Raw genomic sequence first — 17158 nt, forward strand, 5'->3', positions numbered from 1 at the left:
AGTTACAACAAACGCTCTTGTACCAATCACCCACCCTCACCAACTCTTAACTTTTTGCCAATCGCATTTCACCTCCCATCTCCATTTTTTTTCCTCTTGGTACGAAAAACTCTAAAGCAAATACGAGAGATGAGAGCATTTTACTCGTAAAAATTTCAGTAAACACCCCGACAATTTTATAATAACTTGACTGTTACAGTAAAATGGACCCGCTGAACAAAATAAAGGGTTCCTAGCTATTACAGTTCCCGGGAGGTACGAGTAGCATACGGCAGGAACCAATGGAGGTGGGGGAGGTGGGGGTGGGAAGGGCTAGACCCCAGGGTCAGGTCTATAAATTCCTTCGGCGCTATCAGGCATGCGCAATCCAGACCCCAGAGTTGCTAAGGTCCCAAGGAAGATAGAAGCTCTGGATAAGACGAAAGCCAATCAGAGGGCTCGAAGGCTAATCAGTCAGCCAATCCAGATTCGAGAGTGCATCAGATGCTCAGCATTCTGATCCCTCTACCAGTATCCAATCGGAGAGGGGGCTGCTTTGGGCGGACTTTTCAAAACAGCGAAAACAAAACAAATGGGGACCTTTAAAAGGTGCAATGCGACCAGAAACTATCTCCTTCCGCCTCTCAAACGTATTCACTCCTTTTCCTTTCCCCTTCAGGGTCAATCGGAGAAAGCCGACTCTTAGATTCCACCCTCCGCCCTGAGACCGAGAGGGAGGAGTGGCTCGGCAAAGCAAAGGCGAGGGGAGGAGGGCACAAATACGGCTGGGGACAGTAGTATAGGGGCGGGACTCTTTTTCAAAGTCTTTTGCGGAAGCCGAGGATCCCTCCGCGGGGAGTCACGTGCCCCGCCCCCTTGGGGGCGTCGAAAACTCAAAAACAAAAACAAGGGGTTTGCTTCGGCCTCCGCTGTGGAGGCAGCGGTGCCGGCAGAGGGGCAGGGTTGGAGGGGCCGGCGCTGCGCCCCAGCTGGAGGGTGGGCGCACAGGGAGCGGGATGAAGCTCGGGTTGTGAGGGCGAGGAGGCGGTGGCGGGGGGGGAGGGTCCGATGCCTGTCCGGGGGCACCGCTGAGGCGGCGGGTCCCTGACCTCCGGAGACGGGTTCGGACGTCCCCGCCGCGCCCAGTCTTCCCTGGACCGTGACGCCGCAGGCTGGTGGAGGCGCGTCTCCGGCACGGTGAGTGGGCTCGCGGGGGATCGCGGGGTTTCTTTGTTCGTGGCTGGGACTTGGTGGGGGTTGGTGGTGTCGGAGTACCCATTCCTCAGCCCCGGGAGCGACTCCGGTCCTACCCTCAGCCGGGGGAGTGGGCATTGGACGTGGAAAAATGTTGGAGGTAGGAGTAGAGTCGAGGAGGCTGAAGACAATTCTTTGGTTGCACCCCCCCCCATTTTGTCACGGGGGCTCGCTGGGGTGGTGCTTCCTGGATTGACAGCCCCGGGGCTCAGCACAGTTTGAGGAACCTGGGCCTCAGTGGATGGACGGGTGTTGTCCGGGCACGGGGTGGGCCGAACGTCTGTCCCCCCGACTGATGGGCCACGCCACCCTACTGCTCTCTCGGATCACGGTCTTGCCACTCGGGTGGTTCCGGAGTAGGCTCTGCGGTAGCGGATGGGAAAGGCTTGGGGGCTGGACTCCAGCGAAAGGGGCTTCTGGAGCTGGGCTCCCCGGGAGAGGCGGGGCTCGGGAGTCTCCTCCCTCCGGTTCTTTGTTCAGTCGCGAGACTTTCTCTCCCCTCCCCCCTATTGTGCAAAGCGCCCACCCCAAGACCCACTGCCGTAGCTGCCCCGGGAGCTTTCTGCGGGGAGAAGCCCCTCCCCACAGGGCTTCAGGTGGGGCGGCTGTCCGGACACCGCCGCCCCGGGACAGTTTCCTCTTTCTGAAACGGCCAAGAGGCCGGGGCCGGCGGGTCTGACCGAGCGCTGGCCGGCGGACCAGACTGCTGCCCCTCCTCCTGCCACACCTCCCTGGAGGTGGGGGAGGATTGCGTTGGGCTTCTGGAGGACGTGACCGATCCCCTCACCCGCTGCCCGCCGGGGTGTGCTGGGGCGCCTCTCCCTGGAGGTATTGGCACTAGCTCTTTTCTGCCCACTCCCCCCTGTTAACCTTCCCCCCAGGGTACCCTCTAACTGCGTGGTGTCTTTGCTGCAGATGAAGGATTTGGGGGCAGAATATTTGGCGGGTCGTGAAGGGGTCCAGCTCTTCGGATTGTTGAACCTCTATCTGGAACAGGAACAGAGATTCCAACCTCGAGAAAAAGGGCTAAGCTTGATCGAGGCTACCCCGGAGGTAAGCTCCCAGAAAAGATATCTTCTTGCTCAAGCAGCTGAGGGGGCTGGGAAAAGGTTGGCCCCCCCCCCCCCCCGCCCCGCCCCAGTTGAATCAAGATTAAAGGCTGCAAAGTTTCTTAAGACCAAAATTTGTCTTCTAGAATAGTAAGATAAATCTTACAGGGTTATGCAAGAATGAGAGTGATACTAACTCTAGAGAAGTGTTTCTTCAAATGTGGCACCCCCAACCTGCAGCTTCTGGGTGGGACACTCCCTGGGAACTGAGTAATTCATCTGTGGAAATACCCTCTGCCCATGAAATACTTTACAGTAGAATTTTTGGTGTTTTTTTTTTTTTTTAATAAAACAAACTGTCTCCATTATAGGGGAATTACATTTGCTCTAACCCTCTGGAAGTGTGACAACAGTTCACTTTATATTGGATTGCTGAAGCTCTTTTATGCCGTATATTTTTAAAAAGCCATGATATATATATTTGTGTCTTGTGTCTGAAAAAGTGTATCATTAGTTAAATACTCTTTCCTCCCATATTCTTGAAGGTTAAGAAAAAAAATTACCTTATTTGAATCTAATTGTGTGTATTTATCCATCTAGTTCTAAAAAAGTCATAACTTTGGCTCTTGGTTTTTATTGCAGGATGATAACACTTTGTGTCCAAGATTGAGAAATGCCAAAGTAGAAGATTTAAGGAGTTTAACCAACTTTTTTGGATCTTGCACTGAAACTTTTGTCCTGGCTGTCAATATTTTAGATAGATTCTTGGCTCTTATGAAGGTATGTAATCATTTTTGTATATGCATCTTTATATTTCTAAACCTAGTGCCCAGCACAGTGCCTAACATACAAGGGTTAGATAAATGTTTGACAAGTGAATGTAATTATGTCACTACATATAAACATTTTTAATTGGAATTGTGATCTTCAGTGCCAGAGTGAGAGACTACAGAATTAACTGTGTTGTATTTTAAGTTAGGTTTTGCTGTTACCGTTTATATACCTTCTTTTTGAAGATGTGACAAAATGGAGACCACTGTTTTTTAGGTATTTCCTATATACATGTACAGTCCTCAAAATAAGGTTTTCATATTTTTATCTCCCATCACATTTCTCTTGGAGCTTAGTTGTTTTTAATACGAAACATGACAAATGGAAGTATAGCAGTATATTAAAGGTGACCTAACTGCCTTCCCTGTGAGAAGTCTTTTCATAGCAGGGAGCCGTATCTTATTAACCAGCAACTGTTAGAAAAATGTGGTGATTCTTCTGCCAGTAGGATTGCTGTCAGCTGCTGGGTCAGTTTTCAGGGCACTGAAAAGAAAAAGGCAGCCATCTGTCCTTGGCAGCTTTTACATATGCTCTGCTCTGCACAACTGATGCAATATTTCTCTTGGGCAAATTTGCATTGAAATGTGGGATGATACTTAAAGATAAATAGAGAGGGTGCCTGGGTGGCTCAGTCGTTAAGCCTCTGCCTTCGGCTCAGGTCATGATCCCAGGGTCCTGGGATCGAGTCCCGCATTGGGCTCCCCGCTCAGCGGTAAGCCTGCTTCTCCCTCTCCCACTCCCCCTGCTTGTGTTCTCTCTCTCGCTGTCTCTCTCTCTCTCTGTTGAAAAATAAATAAAATCTTTAAAAAAAAATTTAAAAAAAGATAGAGAAGAAGATAAAAAAATAAGTCGCATGTATTATGTTTATATCCAAAGAAGTATATATTGTCTCCGTGTTGAAAGGCTTAATTTATTTTGGGGGAGACTGTACTGTTACGAATTTCATGTTTGAAACACAAAGTATGATTCAGTGTTAGAAACCTACCTTATGAATTTGCATTTAAATTACTTAATTTAAATGCTTAAAATGCTTTTTTTAAGGGGAAGTTAGCTCAGTTTAAAATGTAAAAATGGTTAAGTATAATTGTGAATAAGGGTAAGTACTTGAAGCAGCTAGATTGTGTTCTGTCTTAAGAGTTAGGGACATCATTATAATCTTTTAAGTGCCTGCTTTGCTAAATCAGAGTGACAGTTGTTAGAAGAAGCCTTTGTTCTTTTGTTTTTCAGGTGAAACCTAAACATTTGTCTTGCATTGGAGTCTGTTGTTTTTTGCTGGCTGCTAGAATAGTTGAAGAAGAATGCAATATTCCATCCACTCATGATGTAATCCGGATTAGTCAATGTAAATGTACTGCTTCTGACATAAAACGGATGGAAAAAATAATTTCAGAAAAATTGCACTATGAATTGGAAGCAACTACTGCCTTAAACTTTTTGCACTTATACCATACTATTGTACTTTGTCATACATCAGAAAGGTCAGTGGGATTACAAAAAAAAATTTTGTACTTTAGCATCCCTGTAGCTAACCGTTACAATGCCAGTGAAATTTATATTTTTACTCCTCTAAATTTTCAACTTGAGTTTTCAGCAGCAAGTTCTTAAAATCATTTAAATCTTCGGAAGTTTAATAAATAAATATTTTGTCTTATGTTTTCATTGTATAGGAAAGAAATACTTAGTCTAGATAAACTAGAAGCTCAGCTGAAAGCTTGCAACTGCCGACTTATCTTTTCAAAAGCAAAAGTAAGTTGATTGCTTGCTTACATATGTCTCACTGTTTCTATTTTGAATTTTTTAAAAAATACTTTTATTTTTATTTTTTTTTTAGCCATCTGTGTTAGCTTTGTGCCTTCTCAATTTGGAAGTAGAAACTTTGAAATCCATTGAATTACTGGAAATTCTTCTGCTTGTTAAAAAACATTCCAAGGTAAATTATCTTCAGTTCTTATTCTTTAAAGCAAATTTCTCTCCTAATGTTTCATTTTTTCCCCCCTGTAGTGGTTTAAACATTAAGTAATAATTTATGGGGCTTTTAACTTTTATATTTTTTTCTTGTATCTCAAGTATTCAAGTTCTCAAAATGCAGCTTTGACGCAGACAGTATTAAGCTAGAAGGGGAACCTGATCACTTAGCGTAGCTTCTGTGTTCAGATGTTTTGTCCCTTCTCTGGTATTCTCACCAGTTGGTAACACAGTGGTCCACATTGCTACGTGCACATTGTTCTAAAATACATACTAGGAAGTAGACTTAGTAAATATGCTAATGGCAGTCCATTACATCTGTAGGGCTGAATCATCATCCCATTAGTAGCATTACCAAAATAACTTAGCCATGTTTTTCTTTTTAAATCTCTTAGTCTGGCCGGCCCAATAAGTTTTTCAGTAAGGGGTGTTAATACTAATAGGGAGTGCTTTGGCGTTTCGTTAGCACAGAAGTAGGGCAGACTGTGAAAGGCACTCTGACTGGTTGGACCAAAAGAATCTTAGACAATGAAAGTTTGGGTAGCAAAGGCTTGTGGTCAGGAAGCCGGTGGACTAGAAGGGTTTGGGAATTATTTAATGTAGGCTTAGTGTTAGAATGTCTAGGTGATAGTCACAAGCAGGAGTAAGGATATCCAACTCAAATAGTAGTTTTAGAAGCCAAGCATGGAAATGAGACAAGGAGTCACAAATGGCCAAGATTTGAACCTAATGATGGGGAGAATATTGGATATCATCAAGGGAAGTTTGAGAGAAATTAATTTGTGACCGGAGAAGTATGATTTTAGGTTCTTGTAGGTCTTTCAGGTGGGTAGGTATTTAGCAGATATTTGGCAGCCTGGAATAAAAACTCAGAAGATAAATTGTAGTTGGAGATTGAGATTTGAAATTTCTCATGAAGAAATAATAGTAGAAACCGTAAGAAACTTGTGGGAGTTCTTTGCTTAGGGGTTAGTTGAAACTCTGGGTTTTCATTGTTGGTGGTTTCCCCCTTAGGAGGCAAGGGAAGGAGGGTCCATGAGACAAGTGCACTGTCAGGTTGGAAAAAGGTTTTCAAGAAGTATTGCAAGTCAGGAGTACTGAATTTTGATGAAAGACCCAGTGTAAAAAGAATTGAAGGAGGTTTTTAGATACCTAGAAGGAGGCGTCCGTAGAATGAGAAGCGGGACTGCCAGATTACAAGGGGGTCAAGATGTAGCTGAATTAGGTGGTAGTGGAGACAAAAATGATATAAAATTTTCTGTTTGTGATGAAAGTATTGTGAAGCATTTTGTTTTTGGCAGATAACTTGTAGCTTTTATTTATTTATTTATTTCAAAGATTTTTATTTATTTGACAGACACAGTGAGAGAGGGAGCACACAAGCAGGGGGAGTGGAAGAGGGAGAAGCAGGCTCCTGTTGAGCAGGGAGCCCGATGCGGGGCTTGATCCCAGGACCCTGGGACCATGACCCAAGCCGAAGGCAGACGCTTAATGACTGAGCCACCCAGGCGCCCCTCTAGCTTTCATTTAAATCATGAATTTGTTAGTTTTAATTTAAACCTTTTATAATATCTGGAAATATATTTTTTTAAAGATTTTATTTGACACAGAGCACAATTGGAGTGGCAGGCAGAGGGAGAGGGAGAAGCAGACTCCCCACTGATCAGAGAGTGCCATGCAGGGTTCCATCCCAGGACCCTGGGATCATGACCTGAGCGCAAAGCAGATGCTTAACCAACTGAGCCACCCAGATTCCCCATCTGGAAATATCTTGAGTGAAAATTTATTCATTGAAATAATCTGGGGCACTCCTCAGTGGTGGAGGAACTGTGCTCTTTGGGAGAAATTCCTCTTCTGTCATATTGCTAACTTCTCCATTAGCATACATCTGGTGTCTTAATGTAAATGCATACTTTTAGCAATCCACACAATGCTATGTTATAGAAACCTAAATTATGTTAAATTCTTTTCATTGAGACTATTAAAGAATATACTTAATAGGTTGGTTAACCTAATGTTTTTAGGTCAATGTATTTTCTTAAAATAGGCAAAGATTTTTATTAGGTTCTATGTAAATTATTTATACCTACAGTGCTCCTCCTTTAAACCAGTGGTTACCAGATTTTGACTCCTCATTAGAATCACTTGCGGAGCTTTAAAGAAATCTTGATGCCCAGGTCACATCCCGTATCAAATAATATCTGATGGTGGGAGCCAGGCTTCAGTAAATTTTAGGCATTATAGGGTGATTCTAAGGTATTTAACCTCTTAATTAAAATATTTTTTCTAGGTTAATGACACCGAGTTCATTTATTGGAGGGAGTTAGTTTCTAAATGCCTAGCCGAATATTCTTCTCCTGAATGTTGCAAACCAGATCTTAAGAAATTGGTTTGGATTGTTTCAAGGCGCACAGCCCAGAACCTCCACAACAGCTACTACAGTGTTCCTGAGCTGCCAACGATACCAGAGGGGGGTTGTTTTGATGAAAGTGAAAGGTAAGCAGGTTCCTTGACTAATTAGAGTTACCCATAGTAAGTAACACTGGTTTTATACTCAAAATGGAACCTGGGAATATTACAGGGTATTAGAGAAAGCCCCTACTCCAATAGCATCATTTCTTCAGGTGGGAAAATTAGCTAGAGGTAGTTTTACTAAAGTAGGTGATGATTTAGAAGTATATGCCCCACATTCCCCCCCCTTTTTTCTTTATTAAAAACAAAACAAAACAAAACATGCTCTATATTACATCCCCAGGATTTGTAACTGGAAGTTTGTACCTGTTGACGACTTTCACCTGTTCTCATCCCCTTCCTCTGGCAACCACCAATCTGTTCTCTGAATCTAGCAGTTCTGGTTTTTGTTTTTCTCGTTTTTAGATTCCACACGTAAGTGAGATCGTACAGTGTTTGTCCTTCCCCTGTCTGACTTATTTCATTCCTTCCCTTTTTGAAAACTGGTTGTTTCACATCTTCCTTGCTCATTGAAATACAGTTTAGTTTAAAAACAAACAAAACCTGAAGTGGCATTCTGAGCTTTTCAGGGTTAGTATGAATTCCTAATCCAGTGCCTCAGGAAGAGGCTGTGGGTTAAATGACTGGAAAATAAAGGGAACCACCACCAACGTCTCTAGACTTCTCTAGATATTTTTACCATTTTGTCAAATGCCATTGTCTTGGTCAGAGTTAATTTTTGTTCATAAAAGGAATAATTTTATCAAATTTGGTTATTTCATGCTCTAGAGATAACGAGAAGTTTCATTTTTATAGCTTACTGGTTTCTTGGTTTGAGAGTGTCAGGGATACAATTATTAATGCAAGAAAGACATCAAAACTATGTGATGGGAGATATGTTGTCCTTTGTCTCCACTTACTGGATTTAAAATGCTTAGAATTGTACAGTTAGTTGCTGATATTTATTAACTGGCACAAGAATAATAGTTTGGCAGATAGTCATTTGTCTAAATCTCTTAAAATCTGTATTTTCTAAGGAAATTACAATAAATTACAATTCATTTTAGGAAATCCTTATAAGTTAAATTTTGTCTCTGTAAATCTTAAATTTTGAATATAAAAATCCTGAGACTGGAGATACTTGTTTAGTAGTTTTATTTGGCTTTTAAAACCTTATTTTCTAAATAATGGAATCTTTGTCTCTTTTCTTCCCTTTAGTGAAGACTCTTGTGAAGATATGAGTTGTGAAGAGAGTCTCAGCAGCTCTCCTTCCAGTGATCAAGAGTGCACTTTCTTTTTCAACTTCAAAGTGGCACAGACACTATGCTTTCCATCTTAGAAATCTAATTGGTCTGTGTCAGAATATAAAGTGTGTGTACAGGTTTCAAAGCAATAAATGGGGGAGTAGGTAGTTTTCTGGTCCATCCCCCATCTAGGCAGAAACTGCATAGACTGGAATACCTACCTTCTATTTATTATTCAGATCAGATCTGGCCTATTTTCATATTTAATCCTAAGCCATCAAATGGGTTAGTGCCTCTTAAACGATTAATGTTTTACACATTGGCACTTTATTTTTTTCATTGATCTTTAGCTACTTGGGGGAGGAGGGAAGGTGCTGATACCTTCAATTTGTTACTTTTCAAGAAGATTTTTAAAGATGAATAGTGTAGCTTAAACTTTTTATAAAGCCTTCACCTGTCTTTATTTAAACAGATTGGGAGTGTACAGGTGCTTCCTTAGCAGGGACCGTGGATAACCCTTTAATGGTTTATCATAGATCTCCCCTACTCTCCAGTCTCAGAACAGAGAATATACTCTTCATTGTCATACACCTTTTTGTTTTGTTGTTTTTTAAATGATTAGTTACTCTCTGATGCAGACTCTATAAACTTAGAACTTACAATACTGACATTTCTGTGAATTTTAGTATGTAATGTGTTAATTGAAGTTTCTGCTAAAGCAGAAATACTCGACAGGCTATGGTTGTTAGATAGTTGCATTTTTAATACCTAAGTATTGTCAGACTATAGTATTATTTTAATGTTATTAAAACAATCCATAATCTGTTAGTTATGCATGCACCTGTATGAAAGCAGTGCAGGAAGTTGAAGAGAACTAGGTAACTGTGGAATGGATAAATGTTGATCTAGTAGCATATTTTATTTCTTATATTCAAAAAGTCTGCATGATTATGTTTATTTCCTTTGTAATTCACATTTCAAAAATAATGATATTAGTATATGGGTGCCAAGACTGAACATGAAGTTAAAAAAAAAAGTGTTTGTAGTATTCTAGTTTGGAGCATATCTGTGTGGTGGTACGGCCGTAAGAATAGGGATTTAGAAACTCTGTACCCATGAGATTTTGTACAGAGAATTTTTTTTAACTTTATAAATTGTATATGAAAATGTAAATCTTAAAAAATGTACATAAAAATACTGTATTTTTTTACCTTGTGTGTGTGGTAGTCTAGTAATTGCATGTAAATATAATTTATTGTGTATTCTGTATTATAAATCATACATTGATGACTTACTTTTTGAATGGTAAGTCAACATCCATTGGATGTTTTCTGAAGTGGATCTTTTTGAAGTAATAATAGATTGCAACTCAAAATAAAAATATTAATGAATTACACTCCTTGTTTGTAATTGTTTCTTAATTTTTTGGTTCAAAAGAAAAAGCGCTTGCTGTATTTTTGCGGGAAGGCCTTGAAGTGAGGCTGGAGTGCCTCCAAGGTAAGCTCTCTATCTGGTTACCAGAAGTCCCCTAGGTAGTATTTCTTCATCACAGTTTGGCCCTCAGCCGTGGAGATACTGAAAGCAAATCTGTCACTTGAGAATTGACCTCTCTCTCGGGTGGACTCATGCAAAACAAAAGAGTGATGTATTGACCTGAATGCGTATTTATACTGAAAGGCAACAGGTATCAAGTACACCAGAATACTTAGGTTGAAGATCAATACAATTTCTCTGCAGACAGGCCACATTCTTATGAGAAGGTTGCTTGGCAAATACAGCCAGGGAGTGTACTATGACTGACCCTGCCAGCCTCTGGCTCATGGGACCTCTTTTTCCAAGACTTAGGCTTGTTTTGCAAGTCATGGTGGGTTTTTGGGCGAGGGGGGCATATGATCCCCCTTTTTGATTTTGTAGACCTTTGTTTTCTCTAGTTGGTTGGAAAATCATATGCTGAATGTGGTTTTCATGTAATACTAATACCTCTTCTCCCTTAGTGATATGGCCATGTTTTCCTAACCCTCCCAGCGGAGACTCTTGGCTTGAGGATGACCCTCCCCTTTTTACTAAGTCATTTGTGTAAATAGTAGTATATTCTGCTTGCAGATTTTGATTTGTTGAGATGTGAAAGTTATTTGTGGCTTTCCAAATCTTGAAACCCTCTTCAGTTCCTCCAGGATTTGATTGCTTTTCTTCCTAGATGCTCTTACTGTGTGAAACTGCACACATGGTTTCATCTGTTCCCTTTTAGGCTTCTCAGCCTATTTGGTCTAGCCCTCTTTACTGAGCTCCCAACTTGTTTTTTCACAACTGGCTACCCCACTTGGAAGTTTCTGATTCCTCCCAAACCTGCTCTTCCTGTATGTTTATCTTGGTGAATAGGTATTGTCTACTCAAGTTGGAAACTTACGTGGTCTCATCTCCTCCCACGTGTTTACTGGACATTTCCATTTATCATTTATATGATTTCATTTATTCTGTCTGTTCTCTTTTCTGCCGCTGGCTTGGTTCAGTCCTGTTCTCTTTATTGGCAGGGTCACTACAGTATCTTAGTCATTTCCTAGGATGTAACGGGCACACTGTTGCTTCTGTTTTTCTGCGTGCTGTAGTATCACTGCCTGGTCCCTGGGTCTTCAGCCATTTGACCCTCAGGAAGTGAGATTGGACAAATACCATGTTTTAATCACCCGCCAGACTCAGGTCAACTATAGATGCATTAGTTGCAGAACACTTCTCATGATAAAACCGTTTTCTTTGTCAAGGATTTGGCTTTTCAATTCCTTTTATTTCAACACTAGGTTCTACCATGGTGTTCCTCCCCCTTGCCTCCTACCTTCCCCTGTGTACAAATTGCCAGCTTATTTAGGCAACCCATTTTTATCAGATTCTTACATGAACAAAGACCATGTACTTTGCATTTGCCATTTTTGATCTGAGCTTTTCTAATTATTTGTACCAGAAATGGGTCAACAACCTACTGTTGTTGTGTTTAGCAAGTCAGGTTGTGTGGTAGATAGTTTCCCAATAGCTAATGGGTTTTCCCATCCCTGTGCATATACACTGCTCTTCCCATCAAGAGGTGGAGTCTGTTCACCTTGAATTTCAGCTGGCCTTGTGCCTGGTTTTGCTTACTAAAGTGCAGTGGAAGAAGTTCAGTGATGTCCAATCCTATGCTTTAAGAAGACTGGCAGCTTCCCTTTTATCCTTGGAGGCCAGCCGCCATGCTGGAAAGAAGCTCAGGTTGGATTACTGAAAGATGAGAGGCCAGGTAGAGAGAGGCTCTTGAGAAAGAGAGATCATCTTGGATGTTCTAGTGCCAGCTAAGCTCCCAGCTGACTGCACCTTGCAATGAGGTATCCTCAGCTATAACACACAGAGCTGAGGAACCGCCTTGCACATCCCACTCAAGCCACAGACTCATGAAAATAATAAATTGTTGTAAGCCACTAGGTTTTGGGGTGGTTTGCTATACAGCAATAGTTAATCGAGACAGGTTGCTTGTTATTTATAGCCCAACGGTGGTTATCTCTGAGTGATGAGATTATAGGTGATTGTTTTTTCTAATAATGCCTATCTGTAGTTTCCATTGTTTGTCCTTTAAAAAATGTATTTGAATTATTAGTGTATTAACAGAACAAAGAATGAACTTTAAAAAACACACACTGATTATATCCTTTTTTTGATTAAAATCCTTAATGGCTTCACATTGGTCCTTAGCATGAGGTTCAAACTCCTTACCATGGCTTCGAAGGCCCTGCTTGATTTGATCCCTGTTCAAGCCTCTCCCTCATGGCATCCACACACACCTTTCCAGCCTAATTGTGTTTCAGCTCCTCCCATTCACCGTGCTTTCCCTCATCTCAGTAACTTCATGCACACTCTTTCATCCACCTGGAACACCTTTCCTGGCTTCCTTATCTGGCAAACTCCTACTTTCCATCGTAGGAGTCATTTCATTTATCCCCCGCCGGTATTTGAGTGCCTCTTATGTGCCAGGCCCTACAATAGGAGTTCGATACACAACACACAATGTCCCTGCCCTCATACAACTTACATTATTATGGTGGTGAAACCAAACAGCTCACAGCAAAGAATATAAGTTTTAAAGGTTATGATGACATTTTCTTCTAAGAAGTCTTTATGGAACTCCTTTGCTTTCCTCTCTTTCTCAGTACTACATGGTTCTATAAAACTGTATTTTTCTTATCCTAGCAGTTAATACCTTGCTTATCTGTCTCCCTTGTGTGCTTACCTTACCTGTCTGATCCAAGAAGGCAGGGGCTCTTTGTCTTTCTTATTCATCATTGAATCCTCAGCGCCCAGCATAGTATCTAGCCCAAACTCCTTCTCCTCCAGCTGTTACCACTTAATATGTTTCAGGCACCTTGCAAGAATTATTTAATTTTTACCACAATCTATTAGACAAGTACTGCTATTGGTCCCATTTTACAAGGAAAGAAACTAAGGATTAGAGAAATACTTGGACATAGATCTGATAAGGAGCAGGGCTGAAATTCAAACTGAGTCTGTCTGCTAAACCCTATGCTCTTCTTTCTTTTTTTAAAATTTATTTATTTATTTGACAGAGACATAGAGAGAGAGCACAGATAGGCAGAGCGGCAGGCAGAGGGAGAGGGAGAAGCAGGCTTCCCGCGGACTAGGGAGCCCGATGCGGGGCTCGATCCCAGGACCCTGGGATCATGACCCAAGTCGAAGGCAGACCCCTATGCTCTTTCTTAAGCCACAATGCTAAAGTACTACCCAAATGTTGATAGTACTCATTAAACAGTTATTGAATGAATGAAATAAAAGTTCTTATAAAGAAAACCCTCCTCTTTACACCAGTAAGATAAGCCACAGTATTCTTCTCTTCAATTTTTAAGTGCTCTCACCCATATAAAGAAAAAGTGGCTAAGAGTTAGTTAAAATATCTTTAATTGCCCAGGAGCCATAGGTGGTAATATAAAAATTCAAGATAGTAGAGTGGTAGAGAAAATGAGGTCTCATCAAAAGCTGGGAATTTTAATTTGCCCTGAAAACTTCTTTGTGCTCAGGCATGTGGGCCCTTCCCAATCCCTAGTTCCTTTTTACACTTAGGTTATAGTTTATAATTTATTATTACCTTGGGTTCCAAGGCCCATAGTCATTCAATGTTAAAGAGGGTGGAACCTTGTATTAATTAAGGAGTTTTGTTAAAGGCTTGCTTGCCCTTTGCCTGTCTTACTATTATCCAACATAACCATCATTTCCTACTTACTCATTAATGTTCTGGGATTTTTTTCCAGTAATTTTTTCATGTGTCTGTGGTTTAGTCCTTTGCCTAAACTCTAAGCTTCTCTTGAGAAGAAACCATGTGTTATGCTTCCTTTTTATCATTCATGGTGCCTAGTATAATGCTGGGTAAAATATGTGTCAACGTTTTTCTACGTGTATCCCACCTGATACTGTCTTTGCTGTTCCTGATTGCAGTGATTCAGAGTTCATAAAGATGAACTTCCATGCATGCAAGGATGGATTCACGCTCTCCAAAGTTAGGATTTTGCATCATTACTAAGGCATGCAGGGGGCCATAGCCCACTGCTAGAGTTGTGCAACTTACTCATGAGTAAGGTGTAGTCATCAGAAACGCAGGCTCTCTAACCAGATTGTCCAGGTTTGATCTCGGTTTGGTCACTCAGTGTATGACCTAATTGGCTATTATCTAAAGTGTTTGTGCCTCAGTTTCTCTATCTGTGTAAAGGGTCAATAACATTACTTACTTGTGTTGGACACCACTGCCTAGATGTCCCAGCAGTTGGGAGCACTTTTGGCACAAAACCGTCAGCTAACAACCCCACTGGGGCAACACACCCAGACAGCAGCCCCACCCAAGGTCATGCCTTGCCCAGGAGGACCCACATCTATGACAGATTAAGGTGAGAGGAAGTATAAAGGCTTGGTCACTTTGGTCCAACACAGGACAACCTGAGGGATCATTCTGGTCTCAGAGCTCCCCATGGGGTTTGCTGAGGCTGCCATTGGGCCTGCATTGTGGCTCACTTCTCTGCACCCAAACTTGCTTCCTCTCCCTCTCTGCCATGGATGTGGATCCCAAGGGTGCTTCCTAATGAACATCCTGTGCCCTAAACTTTGTTTCAGAGTCTGCTTCATGGACATCACCACCAGCCAACACTGCCTTGTGGGGTTACTGCGTGTGTTGAATGACATGATACATGATGAAGAATTTGAAACAGTGCCTGATACACACCAGTAACTATTGGCTATAATAATTATTACCCCACTTTTGCCCTACCTTCTTACTTCCCTAAAATAAGACTCAATAATTTATTCAACCATTACTGAGCTACTATGATATGCTGACTTTTGTTCAAAGACTGAGGATGCAAAAAAGGAATTAAAAAGTTAAAAATAGAGCTCCCCTGTGACCCAGCAATTGCACTACTAGGTATTGACCGAAAGGATAGAAACATAGTGACCCGGAGGGGCATCTGCACCCCAGTGTTTATAGCAGCAACGTCCACAACAGCCAAACTATGGAAAGAGCCCAGATGTCCATCGAAAGATGAATGGATAAAGAAGATGTTATACACACACACACACACACACACACACACACACACACAATGGAATATTACCCAGCCATCAAAAAGAATGAAATCTTGCCATTTGCAACGATGTGGATGGAACTAGAGGGTATTATGCTAAGTGAAATAAGTCAGTCAAAGGAAGACAATTATATGATCTCACTCATACATGGAATTTAAGAAACAAAACAGGATCATAGGGGAAGGGAGGGAAAAAGAAAATAAGGTGAAATCAGAGAGAGAAACAAACCATAAGAGACTCTTAGCTATAAGAAACAAACTGAGGGTTGCTGGAGGGGAGCTGAGTGGGGGGATGGGGTAACTGGGTGATGGGCATTAAGGAGGGCACTTGATGGAAAGAGCACTGAGCACTGGGTGTTATATGCAACTGATGAATCACTAAACTCTACTTCTGAAACTAAAACAAAACAAAACAAAACCTGGGTCTTACCATTGAGAAGCTCATACTCTGAAGGGAGAGGCAGATATACCAATTACTATGCAATGTAAGAAGCACAATAATAGAAATATGTTCAACTTGCAGAGTAGCATCCTAGCCTTGCCTCTGAATGGATTCTCTAATCTTCTATGTGGAACTAAAGACCATTTGATGGGATTTCAGTCATTCCAGGGAGGCTCTGATGGTGCAGCCTCTTTCCTGGGCCCCTCACATCCCTGTTTCCCTCTAGTGCATTCTGTCATTCCCACTTTTAGAAAAGCTTTCCTTTAGCTAAAGATTTTGCATCTGATTAAATGCAAATATCTCTAACAGGGTTTACACCTTAATGGGATTCAGAAATGATGGTTTGAGTACCTGTTCCCTGTGAGTCTAGTTTTGGACAAGAGCGTGTGTTCGTTTGGGTACCTGAGGAAGCAGATGTTGAGATGAAGTCAGAAGTGCAGTGGGTTTGTTGGTGGGTGGTGCCTGTGAACGGGAACGTGGGCGGAGGTCGGGCTGGCAGGGAGAGCCCCGGGCTCTGATGCACACCCGACAAAGACTCGCCCAGCCTGGGACTTTGGAGCATAAGCTGCCCATTAACAGCCCCATGTTGGGTGAAAATGGCCAGGGTTAGCACTCCCTGTGCTCAGTCACTGACCGCAGTCTGTTCCCAAAGAGCATGGCTCCAGCGTGAATGCTCAGTTGGCTCCTGAAGGGGCTGCAGCTGTAGGCTGTCGGCGGCTGGCCTCCTCACAGCAGAATGGCAGGTTCTTTCTGGAGGGACACCCAAGTGGTGCATCTCCAAGTTGCGCCAGCACATACCTTCTGTGAATAACGTTTTTAAATCTGAACCGGGGAGATACTGAGAACTGCAAAAATTCTTGACAAGACCACTCCATCCAAACCGCTGCACTAAGAGACTTGAGCAAATTTTAACAGGCTTCTAGCAGCTTAAGGCTACATGCCTGGGACCACCCAGTCCCCACGGCCGACAGGAGAATTTACGGTATGTTCTAGCCAGCACCTGACCTCCCTTTCCTACAGCACTTACTAAAAAGGGCTGACAATTGCGCCTGAGTGGCTCAGTTGGTTAAGCGACTGCCTTCGGCTCAGGTCAGGATCCTGGAATCCCGGAATCGAGTCCCGCATCGGACTCCCTGCTCAGCAGGGAGTGTGCTTCTCCCTCGGACCCTACCCCCTCTCATGCTCTCTCTCTATCTCATTCTCTCTCTCAAATAAATAAATAAAATCTTAAAAAATTTAAAAAGGGCTGACAATTGTGAAGCCATTTTCTATCCTTTTGATATGTACAGTATCCCTATAACTTGGGAGTGTCTTTCTCAACTATCTGAAAGCCAGTCCTCT

At 42.2% G+C, this 17158-nt stretch overlaps 1 protein-coding gene across 3 annotated transcripts; it reads left to right on the plus strand.

Moving 5' to 3' along the window:
• The first annotated feature begins 855 nt into the window (after window positions 1-855).
• On the plus strand, window positions 856-10169 carry CCNG2 (cyclin G2). 3 transcript variants are annotated; one of them, XM_025887436.2, is made up of 9 exons: window positions 856-1176; window positions 2149-2286; window positions 2925-3062; window positions 4341-4591; window positions 4781-4859; window positions 4945-5043; window positions 7369-7574; window positions 7834-7964; window positions 8748-10169. In XM_025887436.2, the coding sequence occupies exons 2-8, from the start codon at window positions 2149-2151 to the stop codon at window positions 7916-7918; spliced, it is 996 nt and encodes a 331-aa protein (XP_025743221.1). In that variant the 5' UTR covers window positions 856-1176; the 3' UTR covers window positions 7919-7964; window positions 8748-10169. The 3 variants fall into 3 exon arrangements, with proteins under 3 accessions (XP_025743221.1, XP_073747914.1, XP_025743220.1); XM_073891813.1 differs by lacking the exon at window positions 7834-7964 and adding an exon at window positions 1753-2061 and having other exon boundaries at window positions 858-1176; XM_025887435.2 differs by lacking the exon at window positions 7834-7964 and having other exon boundaries at window positions 860-1176.
• Window positions 10170-17158: the final 6989 nt, after the last annotated feature.

The sequence above is a fragment of the Callorhinus ursinus genome, unplaced genomic scaffold (genome assembly GCF_003265705.2).
Source record: "Callorhinus ursinus isolate GAN/ISIS: 27379988/994484 unplaced genomic scaffold, GSC_fseal_2.0 scaffold4, whole genome shotgun sequence".
In the NCBI taxonomy this organism is placed as follows: Eukaryota; Metazoa; Chordata; class Mammalia; order Carnivora; family Otariidae; genus Callorhinus; species Callorhinus ursinus.

Bases quoted from the DNA above. Each gene is read 5' to 3' on its own strand.
- CCNG2 (XM_073891813.1), top strand. From the start codon at position 2,149: ATGAAGGATTTGGGGGCAGAATATTTGGCGGGTCGTGAAGGGGTCCAG. The intron at 3,063-4,340 runs GTATGTAATCAT...TTTGTTTTTCAG, and splicing joins GATTCTTGGCTCTTATGAAG to GTGAAACCTAAACATTTGTC. The intron at 4,592-4,780 runs GTCAGTGGGATT...TTCATTGTATAG, and splicing joins CTTTGTCATACATCAGAAAG to GAAAGAAATACTTAGTCTAG.